At 41.8% G+C, this 18,682-nt stretch overlaps 1 protein-coding gene across 1 annotated transcript in view; it reads left to right on the top strand.

The window, feature by feature from the left end:
- The window catches only part of LOC149460091 (uncharacterized), a 370,510-nt gene that overhangs the window by 280,662 nt on the left and 71,166 nt on the right, over window positions 1-18,682 (top strand). Inside the window, 1 exon segment of the mRNA XM_089680163.1 lies at window positions 4,011-4,265. Within this exon segment, the coding sequence (XP_089536289.1) occupies window positions 4,011-4,265 (255 nt within the window).

Below are 18,682 nucleotides of genomic sequence, written 5' to 3' on the forward strand. Positions count from 1 at the left end.
GATCAGCTCCATGGTCAGCTGGCAGAAATGCCAGCTGCATTTTCAGGTTCCCCAAGGGGACAGGGGACAGTCAAAGAAAGCCATGAAAGTCAGTGGGGGGGGGGTGCTTGTAAAAGCAATCCAGCAGCTAGTAATTTGCCACTAGGATTGCTTTTACATGACCACCAGCTGAACAAAAAGGATACCAGGATGTTTCCTGTAGCTGCATCATCCTGGTATAACCACTCAAATTCCAGTGATGTCCCAGTATGTCTCTAGTCCTTGTTGGGCACATACGTATGTTGTTCTTTTTTTTATGGAGCCTCTGAGTTGAATGAAAAAAGAGAAGAAATCTCTGCCAGAAAAAGTGTGTGATATGACCAACATTAGAGTATACCGCTCTGCATCCACCCACTTCTAATGTTGTGCACTCATGAAATGTTCTTTTTTTTCATTCAGCCTGTGGGTTGAACAAAAAATAAGAAACTAACAGATTCCTCCATTCACCTCAATCAATGTGGATGAAGAAATCTGCAAAAAAAAAAAATTAAAGAAATAAATGCCAAAGCATAGGAGCAATCCACCCACTGACCACCCCATGCTTGGGTATATGTTCTTTATTTAACCGTGGAAGATAAATCTCATTCAGCAGTGCTGCACGCGGTGACATAAATTCAGAGAGCACACCCTGTTGCTATCAGAATAAACAGATCGGTGCTGCTGCTGAATGGCGTTCCTGCAAAGAAAACAACAACGGTTAACAATAAAATACAATAACAGAACAATTACTCAATAAATTGACAACTATTTTTGGCTTTTAAATTTTTTTTGTTTTTTACTTTTTAACTTTTTTGTTTTTACTTTTTAATTTTTAACTTTTTTTTGTAAAACAGTAAACTTTCTAGATTTTAGTGTCTCTCAAAATGCGATACCCAGTTTCCTGACAACCTAACATCTTTCGAGACCCTGTGTAAATATGTAACCTACATTGTGCCATGCTGTACCTTATACTAATACTCCATTTGTGTGTGGTAGCGACAGAAGTAGTCCTTGAGGCAGAGACCAGGTTGGTCGGACAGAAGAGACAGAAATGCGGCTGTCATGTCTAATTCCATGTCTGTAACAGACACCTGGGTTGGGGTACCAGGAATGGCATCAGGAAAATGCCTCTCATGCAGCCGGCCCACTGCATCTGGGTTGGGGCCTCAGCATCTTGTGGATACAAAAGGGCCGTGATGATCTCTTCCTGAAATTTTAGGAAGGATTCACTTCGTCCAGTTGCTTTGTAAAGTACAAAAGCGTTGTACAATGCCAATTGAAATAAATATACAGATACTTTTTTGTTATCAGCGTCTGGTTTTACGAGAGACTAAGTATAGCTTTATTATCTACTTGTTGAAGCCCACCCCTCCCATGTTAAGGTTATAGTCATGGACACAGAGGGGCTTGTTAACAACAAATTTGGATGGTCGTGCCTGCGTGAATGGAAGACAGGATGAAAATATTCAGTTTGTCTTTCCACTTCACTGCAAGCAATTCATTATTTCTCAAGCAGGCTTTCTCCCCCTTTCTAAGTCAGGTATTTACAAGCCATTGGGGGAAGACCCGGTGATTGAGTTGCACAGTGCCACATGAGCCAATTCCAAGATCAAAAAGGTGTTCAAATAGTGGCATGCTTGTTTAAAAACTTTCCACATATAAGTGGTACCCCATAAGGAAAAAGAATGACACCAAGTCCCAAACTATCTTGCCACTACTACCCATGTAGTTTGGGCATCTGGGGGGATCTTTTCCCCCAAAAAATACACATATAGCCTATTGCCCTCTCACAGAGTTTATACATTTTGCCCCCATATCTGGTATGCTTACTGTTTGAATGCAAGGTGGCCAGAAAAATTAATGAAGGACTCATCAACACAGATGTTTTCTTGGGGTGTATATACATCTGCAAATTTCAGGGTAAGGTGATTTATGAGATGCTGAGTTTTGTGGAGTCTATCATACTCAGGGTCACCTCGAGGACGACAGAGTGCATTGTCATTAAAATGCATAAATCACATTATATTCCCATATCTATGCCAGGCCATGGCAGCAGGGAACATGGTCATATGATGAATCGGGTCTGTGGACCAATATGACTGTGACTCATTCTTTTTATTAATGCCCATGTTAAGTGTTAGGCCCAAAAAGAATTTAAATTTGGAAACCGTAATAGGTTTCCATGCAAATTGTCTGGCAAGGCTTGAATTTGGGTTGGCGGCGATAAATTGTTGTGCGTATAAATTGCTTTGGTCCACAATCAATCTATACAGATCTTCCATGAAAAACAGCTCCAAAAAATGAAGGGGAGTAGTGAAATTTGCAGTTTTCACCTGAATTACGGGTTGGGCAGTGAATGCGGGAAGTACGGGTGCTGCAGAATTTGTGGGCTGCCCATCAGGATTTGAAAGCACATCTGGAAGAACACTATGGACTATACGGCTCTCTGTTTGAATTCTTGGTGGTTGTGGGACACTATTTGTGCTAGCCACCGCACCAGCTTATACTGTACTTATGGGACTCACCAAGTGATACACAGTGCTGGTATGTAACTCACAAATTAACTAAAAGGCAGTGCAGCACTAGTACTGGCACTCTGCTACATATGAGAATTATCAGGCAATTCTAACACCTCAGCAACCTGGGCATGGGGTCGAGTACACCTGACCATAGCAGGGACCCCTTCTTCATTGTCTGAGCTATCTTTCAGGATGCTGCTGCTCTCTACAGGTTCGTATTCTGAGGCAGATTCTGTCAGTGAGGTTTCCCCTTCGCTCTCATCTGATATGCTCAGAATCCTGTAAGCCTCTTCACTAGTGTACCTTTTGTTTTACATTTTGGCCACTAAATTTATAGATACCTAGTGCGTCTCACGGGAATAAGAGCACCTGGCTGTCAGGGACTGCTTGAATGGCTAAAAAACAAATGTACCTGCTAGTGCTAACAGAGATCAGGCCTGATCTTGCTAACACTGTAGTTTTGTGTGCAATGTATCAAGTGACAGTGATCTACTGACACTGTGCTTGCTGGGGGGGGGGGATCAGAGGGGCTAAATGCAGATGTTGGCAGATGTCGGGGCTGATCCTGCCAACGCTGCGTTTTTAGGGACACCATACTATTGTGAACGCTAATTCTGATCTGATCAAAGATATTGATCCATTCAGACACTATACTAGAAAAGGAAGTTTATAGTGTGTATGTGAGTGTTTTCCTCACAATAAGAGGGTTAAATGTGATGGTAATGTAGAGGCAGGCAATCTGATGCTATCTGGGAGGGATGCCAACTGACTAACGCTATCTGAAGTCACCTGTTACTCTAATACAGTGACTAATACAGTAATACAGTGATTTACATGTTGTAAAGTGCCGTGCAAACTGTTGATGCTATATAAATTCTGTATAATAATAATCAGTAAAAAAAATCTGTACACTGTACTAATGACACTGGTGATAGGGTAGTAAAAGGGTTAACTGGGGGGTGATCAGGAAGTTAAATATGACGCAACTGTGCTTTTACAGTGTCAGTATGCAGCTTTGACTCACGTAGATCTGCTTTCTGTACAACTGATCAGCAGGTTCAATCAAACATCATTGGCCTGGATCTGGTGAGTGATCGGTGCTGTACCGAATCACAGCACCACCGGGCCCCCTGCCTGAGAGCATGTTTTCGAGCACAGATCACATTTATATACATGATTTTGGGCTGAGAGTCCACCCTGTAGCAATAAATCTGCTATAGGGTGAATGCCAATTGGTTAAGCAGTATATTGTGATCTTCACTGTTAGCCTGTTACTGAGCTTTTTTAAATAGCAGTGCTACGCAGAGAACTTGGCTTTCCTATCCATATTTACACATCTTAACATTGTATGAGTTTATGTATGCTGTGTTGATGCATAAGGCATATAGGGACAAAAAAGAGGATATATTTATGTCACATTGATGTATAAGGCTCATATGGATGAGTACATGAAGATTTCTATTTTCTTTTCAGAACCTGATGTTGTAAGAAACCTGTTTGTACAGTATACCTACACCACTGCTGTATCTCTAAGCTGGGAGAAGCCAGTTGGAAAGGCTGATTTCTATTTAATCAAGATCCAGGGAAACACAACTTTCCAGAACAATACAAATACAACTTCTTACATGATTGAGGACCTCACTCCTGGGAATTATTACACATTCCTTGTCACAGCTGTTGTAGGTGAACATGTTGAAGGGAATACATCATCCATATCCACTTTTACGAGTGAGCATGTTTAATGTTTTATATTTTGCAGTCTTTCAAAGATTACTGATATAGAAATTCGGAATGTATGGCTCATATTTTCCCTTGTACCTTCCAATGTGTTATTGAAACATTTCTTGATTTTTTGTGAACCTGCTGTGCATTTTTACAAAATCGTGTCTCATTTAAAGTGGCTTCTGATATTTGTGCATCCTTCTGATAGCAAATAATAATGTAACAGAATTATACTAGCACATTCAATAACAACCTTAGTTACATGTTTTGTGTAGACATGGTATTTCTACTACTACTACATTTTTGGCACAATATTTTTGGCAACCCTACAAATTAGTGCTATCAACAACAAAGTCTAGCGCTCAGGTGTGTGGGTATTAGGCCAATATGGTTAGCATTTGCCTGATATTTTAGATGATACTGACTCTTTTTAGAATATACTGTAGTTGATAGGGTTAAGTATGCTGAGGCTTGGGATCAGTTTTAAGGAATTTGTTTTAGGTTCCAGAAACTCTGACTTTGCCCATTCAGGATACAGTGTCAAGTTTCCTTGTATGAAAATACCCTCTCCATCTGATAATATCTACCTCCTCCACATTTTCCTGCCACACCATCAGAGATTTTTAACCACTTCAGCTGTCACACCTGTACCCCCCCCCCCCTCCATGGACATCATAGAGGGAATGTTTATGTTAATGTTCTTATTCTGTCACCATGAATGGGCTGGTTCCAGGTCAGGAGTACACATAACTGGTCACTGACTAAGGTAGTGTTGTGAAAAGCTGTGAACATGCCATTATTATGTACAGAAGAGAGTGATATTTAAAAAAACAACAATACTTCAGGCTCAATGTAAAGTTATAGCTTAAAAAAATCCCCAGGGTTAGTGGACACCAGGAGTAAAAAATAATTCAACACCTGTGGTCATTTGGAGGAGCTCCATCACTGATGCTACTAGACCCCAATGATGACACATTGCTGGTATTGGTGGGGATAATAGTGCCACATTACTGGTGTCAGTGGGAGAAATAGTGCTCCATCAATGGTGTCATTGAGAGGAATTGTGCCTAATCAATAGTAGTAGTGGGAGAAATAGTGACCCATCAGTGATGTCAGTGGCAGGGAGAGTAGCCCATCACTGGTATCTTTGGGAGGAATAGTGCCCCATCAATGATGTCAGTGGCAAGAATAGTGGCTCATCACTGGATGTCTTTTGGAAGAATGGTGCCAGTAATGGTTCATCACTGGTGTCTTTGAGAGGAACGGTGCTTCAACAATGGTCTTAGTGGGAGAAATATTACTGTATCAATGGTTCCAGTGGGAGGAATTATGACTCATAAATAGTGCCAATTATACTAAAAAGTAATATTGTATATGTGTGTATCAAAACAGTAACACAATCTCAATATGCTTACAGTTTAGGATGCTATAAGACGTTATATGAAATAGCTTTCAGTTAACTTGCAGCATATCAAATGTACATCAGCTAAAGATTTACCTAAATATTTCATTACAGAACCTGCCTCTGTCACAAATCTGAGGGCCAAAAGGATAGACAACAACACAATTTATGTCAGCTGGGAGCTTCCAAAAGGAAACAAAAGTTACTATCTGCTTGATGTACGGGGAAATCCAACTCAGAACGTCAATGATATAACTACAGAATCAGCAACTATCACCAATCTGACCACTGGGAACCAATACACAGTGACGGTCATAGCAGTTGTGGGCTATTATATACAAGGAGATAGCCGTGAAATTTCTATACTGCGTAAGTATGAGAAATGTTACCAATATGTACATTGTATATGATACACCAAATAATGTGCTTAATACTTTTCCAATGCTCACTCCATCTATCACCACATATTCTCTGCTGTACTGTAGTGATGCTTGTATCAAAATATTTTAATATATCTGGCATTAGTGACTTTTAAAAACAGCTGACAACTCGGTTTTCTCAAACATATACAGTTAGGTCCACATATATTTGGACACAGGCACAATTTTAGTTTTTTTCAGGTATTTACCAAAACATATTCAGGCTATATTTATATAATGGATATGGGCTGAAAGTGCACACTCTCAGGTTTAATGTGAGGGTACATCCAAATTGGAGGAAGGGTTTAGAAATTACAGCTCTTAAGAATAGCCATCCCCCCTTTTTCAAGGGACCAAAAGTAATTGGATAATTGAATCAAAAGCTATTTCATGGCCAGATGTGGGCTACTCCTTCATTATTTCTTCATCAATTAAGCAGGTAAAAGGTCTGGAGTTGATTCTAAGTGTGGTATTTACATTTAGAATCTATTGCTGTGAACCTACATCATGCGTTCAAAGGAGAAGTCCTTTCAAGTGAAACAGGCCATTGTAAGGCTTCAAAAACAAAACAAACCCATCAGAGAGATAGCAGCAACATTTGGAGTGGCCAAATCAACAGTTTGTTACATTCTGAGGAAAGAAGAATGCACTGGTGAGCTCAGCATCATAAAAAGGCATGGACGTCCATGGAAGACAACAGTGGTGGATGAACACAGAATCCTCTCTATGGTAAAGAAAAACCCATTCACAACATCCAGACAAGTGAAGGACACTCTCCAGGAGGTGGGCGTATCGTTGTCAAAGTCAACAATCATGAGAGGACTTCACAAGAGCAAATACAGAGGGTTCACCACAAGGTGCAAACCATTCATAAGCCTGAAGAATAGAAAAGCCAGATTAGACTTTGCCAAAAAACATCTAAAAAAGCCAGACCAGTTCTGCAAAAGCATTCTTTGGATGGATGAAACTAAGATTAATCTGTACCAGAATGACAGGAAGAAAAAAGTGTGGAGAAGGCTTGGAACATCTCATGATCCAAAGCACACAACATCATCTGTAAAACATGGTGGAGGCAGTGTGATGGCATGGGCATGCATGGCTTCCAGTGGCACTGGGTCATTGGTGTTTATGATGTGACAGAAGACAGAAGCAGCTGAATGAATTCTGCAGTGTTTAGAGATATACTGTCAGCCCAGATTCAGCCAAATGCAGCAAAGTTGATTGGATGGCGCTTCACAGTACAGATGGACATTGATCCAAAACACACTGCAAAAACAACCCAGGAGCTTTTGAAGGAAAAGAAGTGGAATATTCTGCAATGGCCAAGTCAATCACCTGATCTCAACCCAACTGAGCAAGCAATTCACTTCCTGAAGGCAAAACTAAAGACAGAAAAACCCACAAACAAAGAACAACTGAAGACAGCTGCAGTTAGAGCCAGAGGGAAAAAGAAGGGAAAACAATGACGGAGGCACAAGATGCCTAAGTCAAGCGGGTCCAAAAGAGATCAAACTGCGACTTGTAATAAGAAAAGTGTATAAATCTTTAATTGCAGTAAAGACACGAATCAATACACATGATAAAACAAAAACAATAAAAGGAGAGAGCCTCACCACTACCAAAGAGAAAAATAGAAGAGAATGTGATGGTTGTTCGGGGTAACGCCACACATGCTATAGTCCCAGCACCAAGGAAGGGTTATTGAAAACCCAGATGAAATGGGTGTAAGATGTGGAAATAGGAGGGATAGTGCCAGAGAGAGCTATAGAATAGAAATCTAGGTCATGAAGTGAATTTAGGACATTTAGTCCGCTTATTTTCTAAACAATTATCTGGATTTCACATGAAAAATTGACAGATAATAAGCATAATAATAATAACAAGGCATATTACCAAAAATTGTATTGAAACAAGATATAAGTTCTCTGGAACGTCCTCAAGGCTGTAGATGATATAAACCTGGATAGAGATATCAAACCAGGTGCAGCAATATACTGTATATCCCATAGAGACCTGATTCAATTTATATTTTCAAGATGGGTTTCACACTAGTGTGTGCAATGTAGAGATAGTGTTCCAAAAAGCAATCATGGTGGTATAGATGGTGGCTTGATTGCCAAATAAATTACTTCATGTAGACAAATAGCAACACTCCAGCAGCCACACAATGCACATCTCAGTGATCAATATATTATAGATCATGAAGTGTTAATACCGATCCCACAATACCAGCTTAAATGTATACTGTATATATTCCTCCAGCAGTGCATGTTCACCAATAACCTATTCATAGACCAGCATTTATAGAAAACTGAACAGATATAAGAAGTTAGCTTCAAACCTGCCACCAAACGAACATGGATCCAGGGTAAGTGGAATTCTGTAATCCTTGATAGTGGTTTTCAGGTGTAAGCAATCATTCCTTAAATGGATCAAATGATGTTACACAGATAGGTATTTTCACACGTGGTATACAGCATAGAGTCCTGCTGGTCAGGTTATATATGGCGCTGTCACTGATGTGGGCAGTGATGCACATCTTTACAATCAGGCTCAGCCGCTCCGCTGTATATGCTGTATACTCTGCAGAAACCTTGATCAGTTCATCACTGCCCACATCAGTGATGGTGCCATATATAACCTGACCAACAGGACTCTATGCTGTATACCACATGTGAAAATACCTATTTGGGTAACATCATTTGATCCATTTAAGGAATGATTGCTTACACTTGAAAACCACTATCAAGGATTACAGAATTCCACTTACCCTGGATCCATGTTCGTTTGATGGCAGGTTTGAAGCTAACTTCTTATATCTGTTCAGTTTTCTATAAATGCTGGTCTATGAATAGATTATTGGTGAACATGCACTGCAGGAGGAATATATACAGTATACATTTAAGCTGGTATTGTGGGATCGGTATTAACACTTCATGACCTATAATATATTGATCTCCCCTCTCTGTTGGGGTCCCTCAAGGCTCCGTCCTCGGGCCCCTTCTCTTCTCCATCTACACCTCCTCCCTTGGCCAACTCATACACTCTCACGGCTTCAACTACCACCTCTATGCCGACGACACACAAATCTATCTCTCAACCCCCCACCTCACCCCCTCGGTCTCCACCCGAATCACACACCTGCTGAGCGACATATCAGACTGGATGTTGCTCCACTTCCTTAAACTGAACCTCTCCAAAACCGAGTTTCTTGTCTTCCCCCCAGCCCGGACACCATCCCCCATTGACTTCTCTATCACATCGAACAACGCCACCATCAAACCCGCCCCACAGGCCAGAGTACTGGGTGTCATTCTGGACTCCAACCTATCCTTCCAGCCCCAAGTCCAATCTTTAACAAACTCGTGCAGACTCCACCTCCGCAACATCGCCAAAATCCGCACGTTCCTAACTCCAGAAACCACTAAACAGCTCATCCACTCCCTCATCATATCACGACTCGACTACTGCAACTCCCTCCTTACTGGCCTGCCTCGCCGCTGGCTATCCCCGCTTCAGTCGATCCTGAATACGGCTGCCAGACTCATTCACCTTTCCAACCGCTCCGTCTCCGCCACCCCCCTCTGCCAATCCCTCCACTGGCTTCCAATTGCGCAACGGATCAAATTCAAAATCCTAACGCTGACGTACAAAGCTTTCCACCATACTGCCCCGAACTACATCACTGACCTAATATCCAAGTACCGCCCAGCACGCACACTCCGCTCCTCACAAGACCTCCTTCTCTCTAGTTCCCTGGTCTCCTCCTCCCATGCCCGCCTCCAGGACTTCTCCAGGGTGTCACCCATCCTCTGGAACTCCCTGCCCCAACCCATCAGATTATCACCTACTCTCCTCTCCTTTAGGCACACCCTGAAAACCCACCTCTTCAGGGAAGGCTACCCCACCGCTTGCTAACTTGCCGACCTCCTCCACTCTTCCTACCACTCCATCCCCGACAGCTATCTCGTCCTGTGCCACCATCCCCTCTCTCCTAGATTGTAAGCTCGAAAGAGCAGGGCCCTCAATCCCCTCATGTTTTGCATTGTATTGTTATTGTTCTGTCACATGTTCTGTCCCCCTTTGTAATGTACAGCACTGAGCGAACTATTGGCGCTTTATAAATACTGTATAATAATAATTAGAGATGAGCAAATTATTCAAAAATTCGATTCGGCTGATTCGCTGAATTTGCGGAATAAATTTGATTCGATGCGAATTTATTCGCTGTGAATTTAACTTATTAAAAGGGTTTCTAGGCTTCAGAGAGCCTTTATATTAGTGCAGAACACTGTACCTTTAATTTAAATGCCCTTGGAGTCTGCTGGGGAAGAGAAATAATACTGTCAGTCAGTATGACATGCAGATGAGTGCCGTCGATCTTAGAATCACCGCACACTTCACTCATTTGGGCAGTCACGGGGCCAAAACCAGAGTGTGGAGCCACAGTGTGGCGGTGGAGGCAGCAGCAATGGGAGGCCATATAGCACCCTAAGACCAAATGGAACCCACCAGCAGTGTGAGGAGACCTGAAAGTGGCACGTGGCAGAGTGTGGCGATGGAGACAGCAGCAATGGGAGGCCGTACAGGGACCCATGACACACTCTGGACCTGGCAGCAGCATGAGGAGGCGGTACAGGGGCCCATGGCAGAGTGGCGAAGCGTAAGCAGCTTAAATTGAAGGCCATAGAGAGGCCTATGTTAAAAAGTCCCCCCAGCAGCAGTGTGGGGAGACGACTATCAAGAGTCCAATGGCAGAGTGGCGGAGCAGAAGCAGCTTCAATTGAAGGCCAATAGTGGTTGTGAAGCAGAAAGTCAGTTTATTTAGCACAATCGGTCAATTGCAGCTTGCCGTTGGCTGGAAACTGTACGTTTATGTCACTGGAATGCACTAATCACCCAAAAAATATTAACGCCACCCGGCGTGTAAATGGATCTAACTCTTTGAACGTACAATAGTGGTTGTGAAGCAGAAAGTCAGTTTATTGTACACAATGGGTCAATTGCAGCTTGCCGTTGGCTGTAAACTGTACGTTTGTGTCACTGGAATGCACTAATCACCCAAAAAATATTACCGCCAGCCGGCGTGTAAATGGATTTAACTCTTTGAACGTACAATAGTGGTTGTGAAGCAGAAAGTCAGTTTATTTTGCACAATCGGCAAACTGCAGCACCAACTGTGCACGACAGCCACCAAAAAAAAAAAGGGTGTATGTCACTTTAAATTTTCGATTCTTTGATAGCTGTGGCCCTAAGTAACGATTCTGTGTCCCTGAGTAACAATTCTGTGTCCCTGAGTAACGATTCTGTGTCCCTGAGTAACGATTCTGTGGCCCTAATGCAGGCCATAGATGGGTCGAAAATCGGCCAATTTTCGGATCGTTAGTGGGCTATTTGGTCGGCTGTTTTTCGGTATTTTGGCCGTGTTTTTTTTTCTGTAAAGTTGGAAAAAAAATCGGCCGATTTTGCCGATCGGCCGATTTTCGCGGCAATAGTGGGCAAATCGGACGATTTTTTGCCGATAAAAAATCTGCGCATGAGCAGTGACCTGCAAGAGGAAGACAAAAAGAAGAAAAAGAAGAAGAGGAAGAGGATGAAGAAGAGGATGAAGAAGAAGAAGAGGAAGAAGAGGATGAAAAAGAAGAGGATGAGGAAGAGGAAGAAGAGGATGAGGATGAAGAAGAAGAAGAAGAAGAGGATGAGGATGAAGAAGAAGAGGGTGAGGATGAAGAAGAAGAAGAGGAGGGTGAGGAAGAAGAAGAAGAAGAGGATGAGGATGAGGAAGAAGAAGAAGAAGAAGAGGATGAGGATGAGGAAGAAGAAGAAGAAGAGGATGAGGATGAGGATGAAGAAGAGGATGAGGATGAAGAAGAGGATGAGGATGAAGAAGAGGATGATGGTGAGGAAGAAGAAGAAGAAGAAGAAGAAGAGGATGAGGATGAAGAAGAAGAGGATGAGGATGAAGAAGAAGAAGAAGAGGATGAGGATGAAGAAGAGGATGAGGATGAAGAAGAAGAAGAGGATGAGGATGATGAAGAAGAAGAGGATGATGATGAGGAAGAAGAAGAAGAAGAGGATGAGGATGAGGATGAAGAAGAAGAGGATGAGGATGAAGAAGAGGATGAGGATGAAGAAGAAGAAGAGGATGATGGTGAGGATGAGGATGATGAAGAAGAAGAAGAAGAAGAAGAGGATGAGGATGAAGAAGAAGAGGATGAGGATGAGGAAGAAGAAGAAGAAGAAGAAGAAGAAGAAGAAGAAGAAGAGGATGAGGATGATGAAGAAGAAGAAGAAGAGGATGAGGATGAAGAAGAGGATGAGGATGATGAAGAAGAAGAAGAGGATGATGGTGAGGATGAGGATGATGAAGAAGAAGAAGAAGAAGATAAGGATGATGAATAAGAAGAAGAAGAAGAAGAAGAGGAGGATGAAGAAGAAGAAGAAGAAGAGGAGGATGAAGAAGAAGAAGAAGAAGAAGAGGAGGATGAAGAAGAAGAAGAAGAAGAGGAGGATGAAGAAGAAGAAGAAGAGGAGGATGAAGAAGAAGAAGAAGAAGAAGAAGAAGAGGATGAGGATGATGAAGAAGAAGAAGAAGAAGAAGAAGAGGATGAGGATGAGGGTGAAGAAGAAGAAGAGGATGAGGATGAAGAAGATGAGGATGAAGAAGAAGAAGAAGAAGATGAGGATGAAGAAGAAGAAGAAGAAGAAGAAGAGGATGAGGATGATGAAGAAGAAGAAGAAGAAGAAGAAGAGGATGAGGATGAAGAAGAGGATGAGGGTGAAGAAGAAGAGGATGATGGTGAGGAAGAAGAGGAAGAAGAAGAAGAAGAAGAAGAAGAAGAAGAAGAGGATGAGGATGATGAAAAAGAAGAAGAAGAAGAAGAGGAGGATGAGGAAGAAGAAGAAGAAGAAGAAGAAGAAGAGGATGAGGATGAAGAAGAAGAAGATGATGAGGATGAAGAAGAAGAAGAAGAAGAGGATGAGGATGAAGAAGAAGATGAGGATGAAGAAGAAGAAGAAGAAGAGGATGAGGATGAGGATGAAGAAGAAGAAGAAGAGGATGAGGATGAAGAAGAAGAAGAAGAAGAAGAAGAAGAAGAAGAGGATGAGGATGAAGAAGAGGATGAGGATGAAGAAGAAGAGGATGATGGTGAGGAAGAAGAAGAAGAAGAAGAAGAAGAAGAAGAAGAGGATGAGGATGATGAAAAAGAAGAAGAAGAGGATGAGGATGATGAAGAAGAAGAGGATGAGGATGAAGAAGAAGAGGATGAGGATGAAGAAGAAGAGAATAAAGAAGAGGATGAGGATGAAGAAGAAGAAGAAGAAGAAGAGGATGAGGATGAGGATGAAGAAGAAGAAGAAGAGGATGAAGAAGATAATGAGGATGAAGAAGAAGAAGAAGAAGAAGAAGAAGAAGAGGATGATGGTGAGGAAGAAGAAGAAGAGGATGAGGATGAAGAGGAAGAAGAAGAAGAAGAAGAAGAGGAGGAGGAGGATGAGGATGAAGAAGAAGAAGAAGAAGAGGATGATGATGATGAAGAAGAAGAGGATGAGGATGAAGAAGAAGATAATGAGGATGAAGAAGAGGATGAGGATGAAGAAGAAGAAGAGGAAGAGGATGAGGATGAAGAAGAAGAAGAAGAAGAAGAAGAGGATGAGGATGAAGAAGAAGAAGAAGAAGAAGAGGATGAGGATGAGGATGAAGAAGAAGAAGAAGAAGAAGAAGAAGAAGAAGAAGAAGTAGGATGAAAATAAGAAGAATTCCAGTCCAGCAAAAAGTGTATCTGCAGAGAGCTCCGCTATTTCTGACAGTTCTCTGACAGTTCCTTCACATTTACAGCGGTTGAAACATTGTATCTATTTGTTTCCGAATAAAAACATCTGTATCCTAAATGGAAACAAATAGATACAATGTTTCAACCGCTGTAAATGTGAAGGAACTGTCAGAGAACTGTCAGAAATAGCGGAGCTCTCTGCAGGGACACTTTTTGCCGGCTGTAGAAGGGATGAAAATTGGCCGATCGGGGAAAATTCGATTCGTGCATCCGAAGTTTGCTAATTTTCGGATTCGGCGCGAATCGAATTTTTCCTAATATTCGAAACGAATTCCACTTCGTCATGTTCGATTCGCTCATCTCTAATAATAATAATCTCTTACTGAGATGTGCATTGTGTGGCTGCTGGAGTGTTCCTATTTGGCTACACGTAGTAATTTATTTGGCAATCTGGCCACCATCTATACCGCCATGATTTCTTTTTGGAACACTATCTCTACATTGCGCACACTAGTGTGAAACCCATCTTGAAAATATAAATTGAATCCGGTCTCTATGGAATATATATTGCTGCACCTGGTTTGATATCTCTATCCAGGTTTATATCATATACAGCCTTGAGGACGTTCCAGAGAACTTATATCTTGTTTCAATACAATATTTGGTAATATGCCTTGTTATTATTATCATGCTTATTATCTGTCAATTTTTCATGTGAAATCCAGATAATTGTTTAGAAAATAAGCGGACTAAATGTCCTAAATTCACTTCATGACCTAGATTTCTATTCTATAGCTCTCTCTGGCACTATCCCTCCTATTTCCACATCTTACACCCATTTCATTTGGGTTTTCAATAACCCTTCCTTGGTGCTGGGACTATAGCATGTGTGGCGTTACCCCGAACAACCATCACATTCTCTTCTATTTTTCTCTTTGGTAGTGGTGAGGCTCTCTCCTTTTATTGTTTTTGTTTTATCATGTGTATTGATTCGTGTTTTTACTGCAATTAAAGATTTATACATTTTTCTTATTACAAGCCGCAGTTTGACCTCTTTTGGACCCGCTTGACTTAGGCATCTTGTGCCTCCGTCATTGTTTTCCCTTCTTTTTCCCTCAGTTATGTTTGGGTCCTGAGGACACCACATGGCTATTTCCATGTGAGTCGGCATATTCTCTATATATATGGGGGCCATTATTTAGTTTGTTATATAACTTTTGACCCCCCCCTTTTTCCTAGGTATTCTGACTATAGTCCACAGTTGGCAGTGTCCTGGTTACCCCCTTTTCTGCAGTTAGAGCCAGGCAAAGCATCAGAAAGGAGGAAACCCAGTCTTTGGTAATGTCCATGGGTTCCAGACTTCAAGCAGTCATTGCCAGTAACGGATTTTCAACAAAATATTAAAAATGAATATTTTATTTATGATTATATTCATTTGTCCAATTACATTTGAGTCCCTGAAAATGGAAGGACTGTGTATAAGAATGGTTGAAGTTCCTAAAATTTGTACTTGATATTTATGTTCAACTCCTTGTATTAAAGCTGAAAGTCTGCACTTCAAATTCATGTGGATTGTTTTGTTTTAATTTATTCTGGTGGCATATTGTCCCTATTGTACAGTGCTGAGCAATCCCTTTGGCGCTATATAAACTCGATGTAATAATATTAATAATAATACCTGACTAGAGGCTGAGGTGATGAGAGGGCTCCCCTTATGGCTGAGTGCAATGCACCCCTGAAGGTGGTATCAGAGGGTGCAGTGCCCAAAGAAGCACGGGTTGCCAATGGTATAGATGCCTGGTGATGCCCGATGAGACGATACCAGTGGGTGGACTGGATACAGGAGAGGGTTCGCCAGAGGACTGGTGAATCCAGGTGGATGGGTGAAGCAGGAAGCGAAGTCAGAAACCAGAGCCGGGGTCAAACACAGAGCATCAATCAGGGGTAGAGGCAGGAGAGAAGTCAGGATCAAGCCAGTGTCATACATTGGTAATCGATCAGGAGCAGACAGGAGCAGAGCCGAGGGACAAGCCGAGGTAGAGAGCCAGGAGAGGAGCCAAGCAGGTCAGGGTCTAGCCACATCAGTAACAGATATCAGCAGGTGAATACACATAGGGACACAGAAACAGGAGGCTGACGATAATCCAGCAATTCTTGTGAGGGGCTGCAGTCCTTATAAAGGCCACTGGGTGCCAGCAATTATCGCACCCTGCATGTGCCGGTGCGCCGTCGCACACATGGATGCGCGATTGTGTGCTGTGCATCTGTGCAGATGCCCACATTTTTGCACGAATTAGTGCGGCCATATTTGGCATTGGCACATTTGCCAGGGCTTCCTTGTTTCTTCCTCTGACATATACAGAGCCAAAAGTATGACAATTGTGCCTGTGTCCAAAATATATAGACCTAACAGTAGTTCATAATATTTATGTTGACTAATTAAGCAGTAACACCCAAATATTTGTTGCAAAAGAATTATGTCTAAATATTGTAGACTCCCTATCCCTGGCTAGTGATAATCTAATACTCAAATTCATATCCTCAAAAGCAAATGTAGCAAACCAAAATTCTATATCAATGCAAGGATCCAAAATAATGCATAAAATAATGATGCGCCAATCCAGTGTCCTATGCTCATAGAAACAGATTGATACATAGGACCCAACTGGAACTTTGGTTAATACAGAGAAGCATTTCCAATGCATATCTTCTTTCATTCAGAAAACCAAAATGCTGGCAATTTGTTGAAGCTACGTTTCAGATAACAGAAAACTATCTTAGCATTAGAAACACTGACATGTTGTTTACCCAACAGTACATTTACCTCTCTTGGAGCATAGCTTCTCTCTTTTTGCTATCTGCTTTCTATGCATGGAAAGGGAGTGGTAACAGACTGCTATAAAAACACATGCTGAGCAGGGCACTCCAGGAGTGACTAGAACAATAGGTGTTTGACCAATAATTTCTTGTTTAATACCAGGACATATATATAGCCCCTTTGGTTCAATGTGGAGAAAATAATAAAAAAAACAAATCATAAACACAGTGGGGAGGTTTACTAAAACTGGTGGACTCAGATTCTGGTGCAGCTGTGCATAGTAGCCAATCAGCTTCTAACTTCAGCTTGTTCAGTTAGGCTTTGGCTATAAAACCTGGAAACTGATTGTTTTCTATTCCCTTCACAATATTCAGTTTTATCCTTCAAACAATATACTAATAATGTCCATTCAACCATAGATATCTTCCACAACCTTTTCAATGTTTAATATATAACCTGTGTTCCAGCACCTTTCAGATTATGTGCAGTTATATCTCTTCACTGTCCACTCCTCTTAGACAATACCGAACCCTTTTAATTGTAATTACCTTTCTGTTATGGAAAGGTAATCATGCTTGTGAACAAGCTGGTTCAGCAGGGGCCTGTCGAGATTCGATCCATCTATGGGTGGGCTGGTTATACCCAAGTCAATCCATCAACCGACTCGGGTACAGCCAACCTGTCATATTTTTTTACATGCAATTACTGCTGACAGCTAGATCCACTAGTATTAATCATTGTGTTCTGCCAGCCAGCAGAACACAATAGTGCTATGAGAGGAATTCCCCCATCAACACTTAATGTGTTGATGGGGGAAATCAAGCTATTTTCTTTCTTTCCACCCGTTGTGGAAGAAAAGAAAATCTAATAAACTATGGCCTGCTTAAATCATATGCTGTGATCAATAGTGCCTTCGTTTAATAACAGTTTTACAGTATGTGTATTGTTTTATGATTTTATGCTGTATATGAAGTTTGGATACTAAAAATCACTATAATAGTTTGTCACTGAAAAAGTGGAAGCTACACCTGAAAAGGGGTTGGGTCTAGAGCAGCAATGGGCAAACTACGGCCCGCGGGCCGTATACGGCCCGGCGGACCCTTTAATCCGGCCCGCGGAGCGTGATACTGTCAGGATGGCTGTCAGGACGTGTGTAGGCGGGGCAGCGTGGCGAACGTGAGGGGAGCTAGGCTCTTCTTACAGTCCGCCCTGAAGACTGGAACGGCGCGGGAACACGGCGAGAAGGAACGCGCGGAGCAAAGGTAAGTAATTTGACACAGGGGGGACTTGGGGACTTAATATGGGGGATGAATTAATATGGGGAATGAATTACTATAGGGGGGATGAATTACTATAGGGGGGATGAATTACTATATGGGGGATGAATTACTATATGGGGGATGAATTACTATGGGGGATGAATTACTATAGGGGGGATGAATTACTATAGGGGGATGAATTACTATATGGGGGATGAATTACTATGGGGGATGAATTACTATGGGGGATGAATTACTATATGGGGGATGAATTACTATGGGGGATGAATTACTATGGGGGATGAATTACTATATGGGGGATTAATTACTATATGGGGGATTAATTACTATGGGGGATGAATTACTATGGGGGATGAATTACTATATGGGGGATTAATTACTATGGGGGATGAATTACTATGGGGGATGAATTACTATGGGGGATGAATTACTATATGGGGGATGAATTACTATGGGGGATGAATTACTATGGGGGATGAATTACTATATGGGGGATGAATTACTATGGGGGATGAATTACTATGGGGGATGAATTACTATATGGGGGATTAATTACTATGCTTACTATGGGGAATATTACTATACTTACTATGGATGACACATACACATCATTCATCTACTCTTGGTCCGGCCCCCGGGTCCAATATATGAACCCATTGCGGCCCTCAAGTCAAAAAGTTTGCCCACCCCTGGTCTAGAGAGACCAATAGCATGATTTCTTTTACGAAA

This window comes from Staurois parvus, unplaced genomic scaffold, assembly GCF_062004578.1.
Source record: "Staurois parvus isolate SC_StPar_1 unplaced genomic scaffold, SC_StPar_1.0 ptg000235l, whole genome shotgun sequence".
In the NCBI taxonomy this organism is placed as follows: domain Eukaryota; kingdom Metazoa; phylum Chordata; class Amphibia; order Anura; family Ranidae; genus Staurois; species Staurois parvus.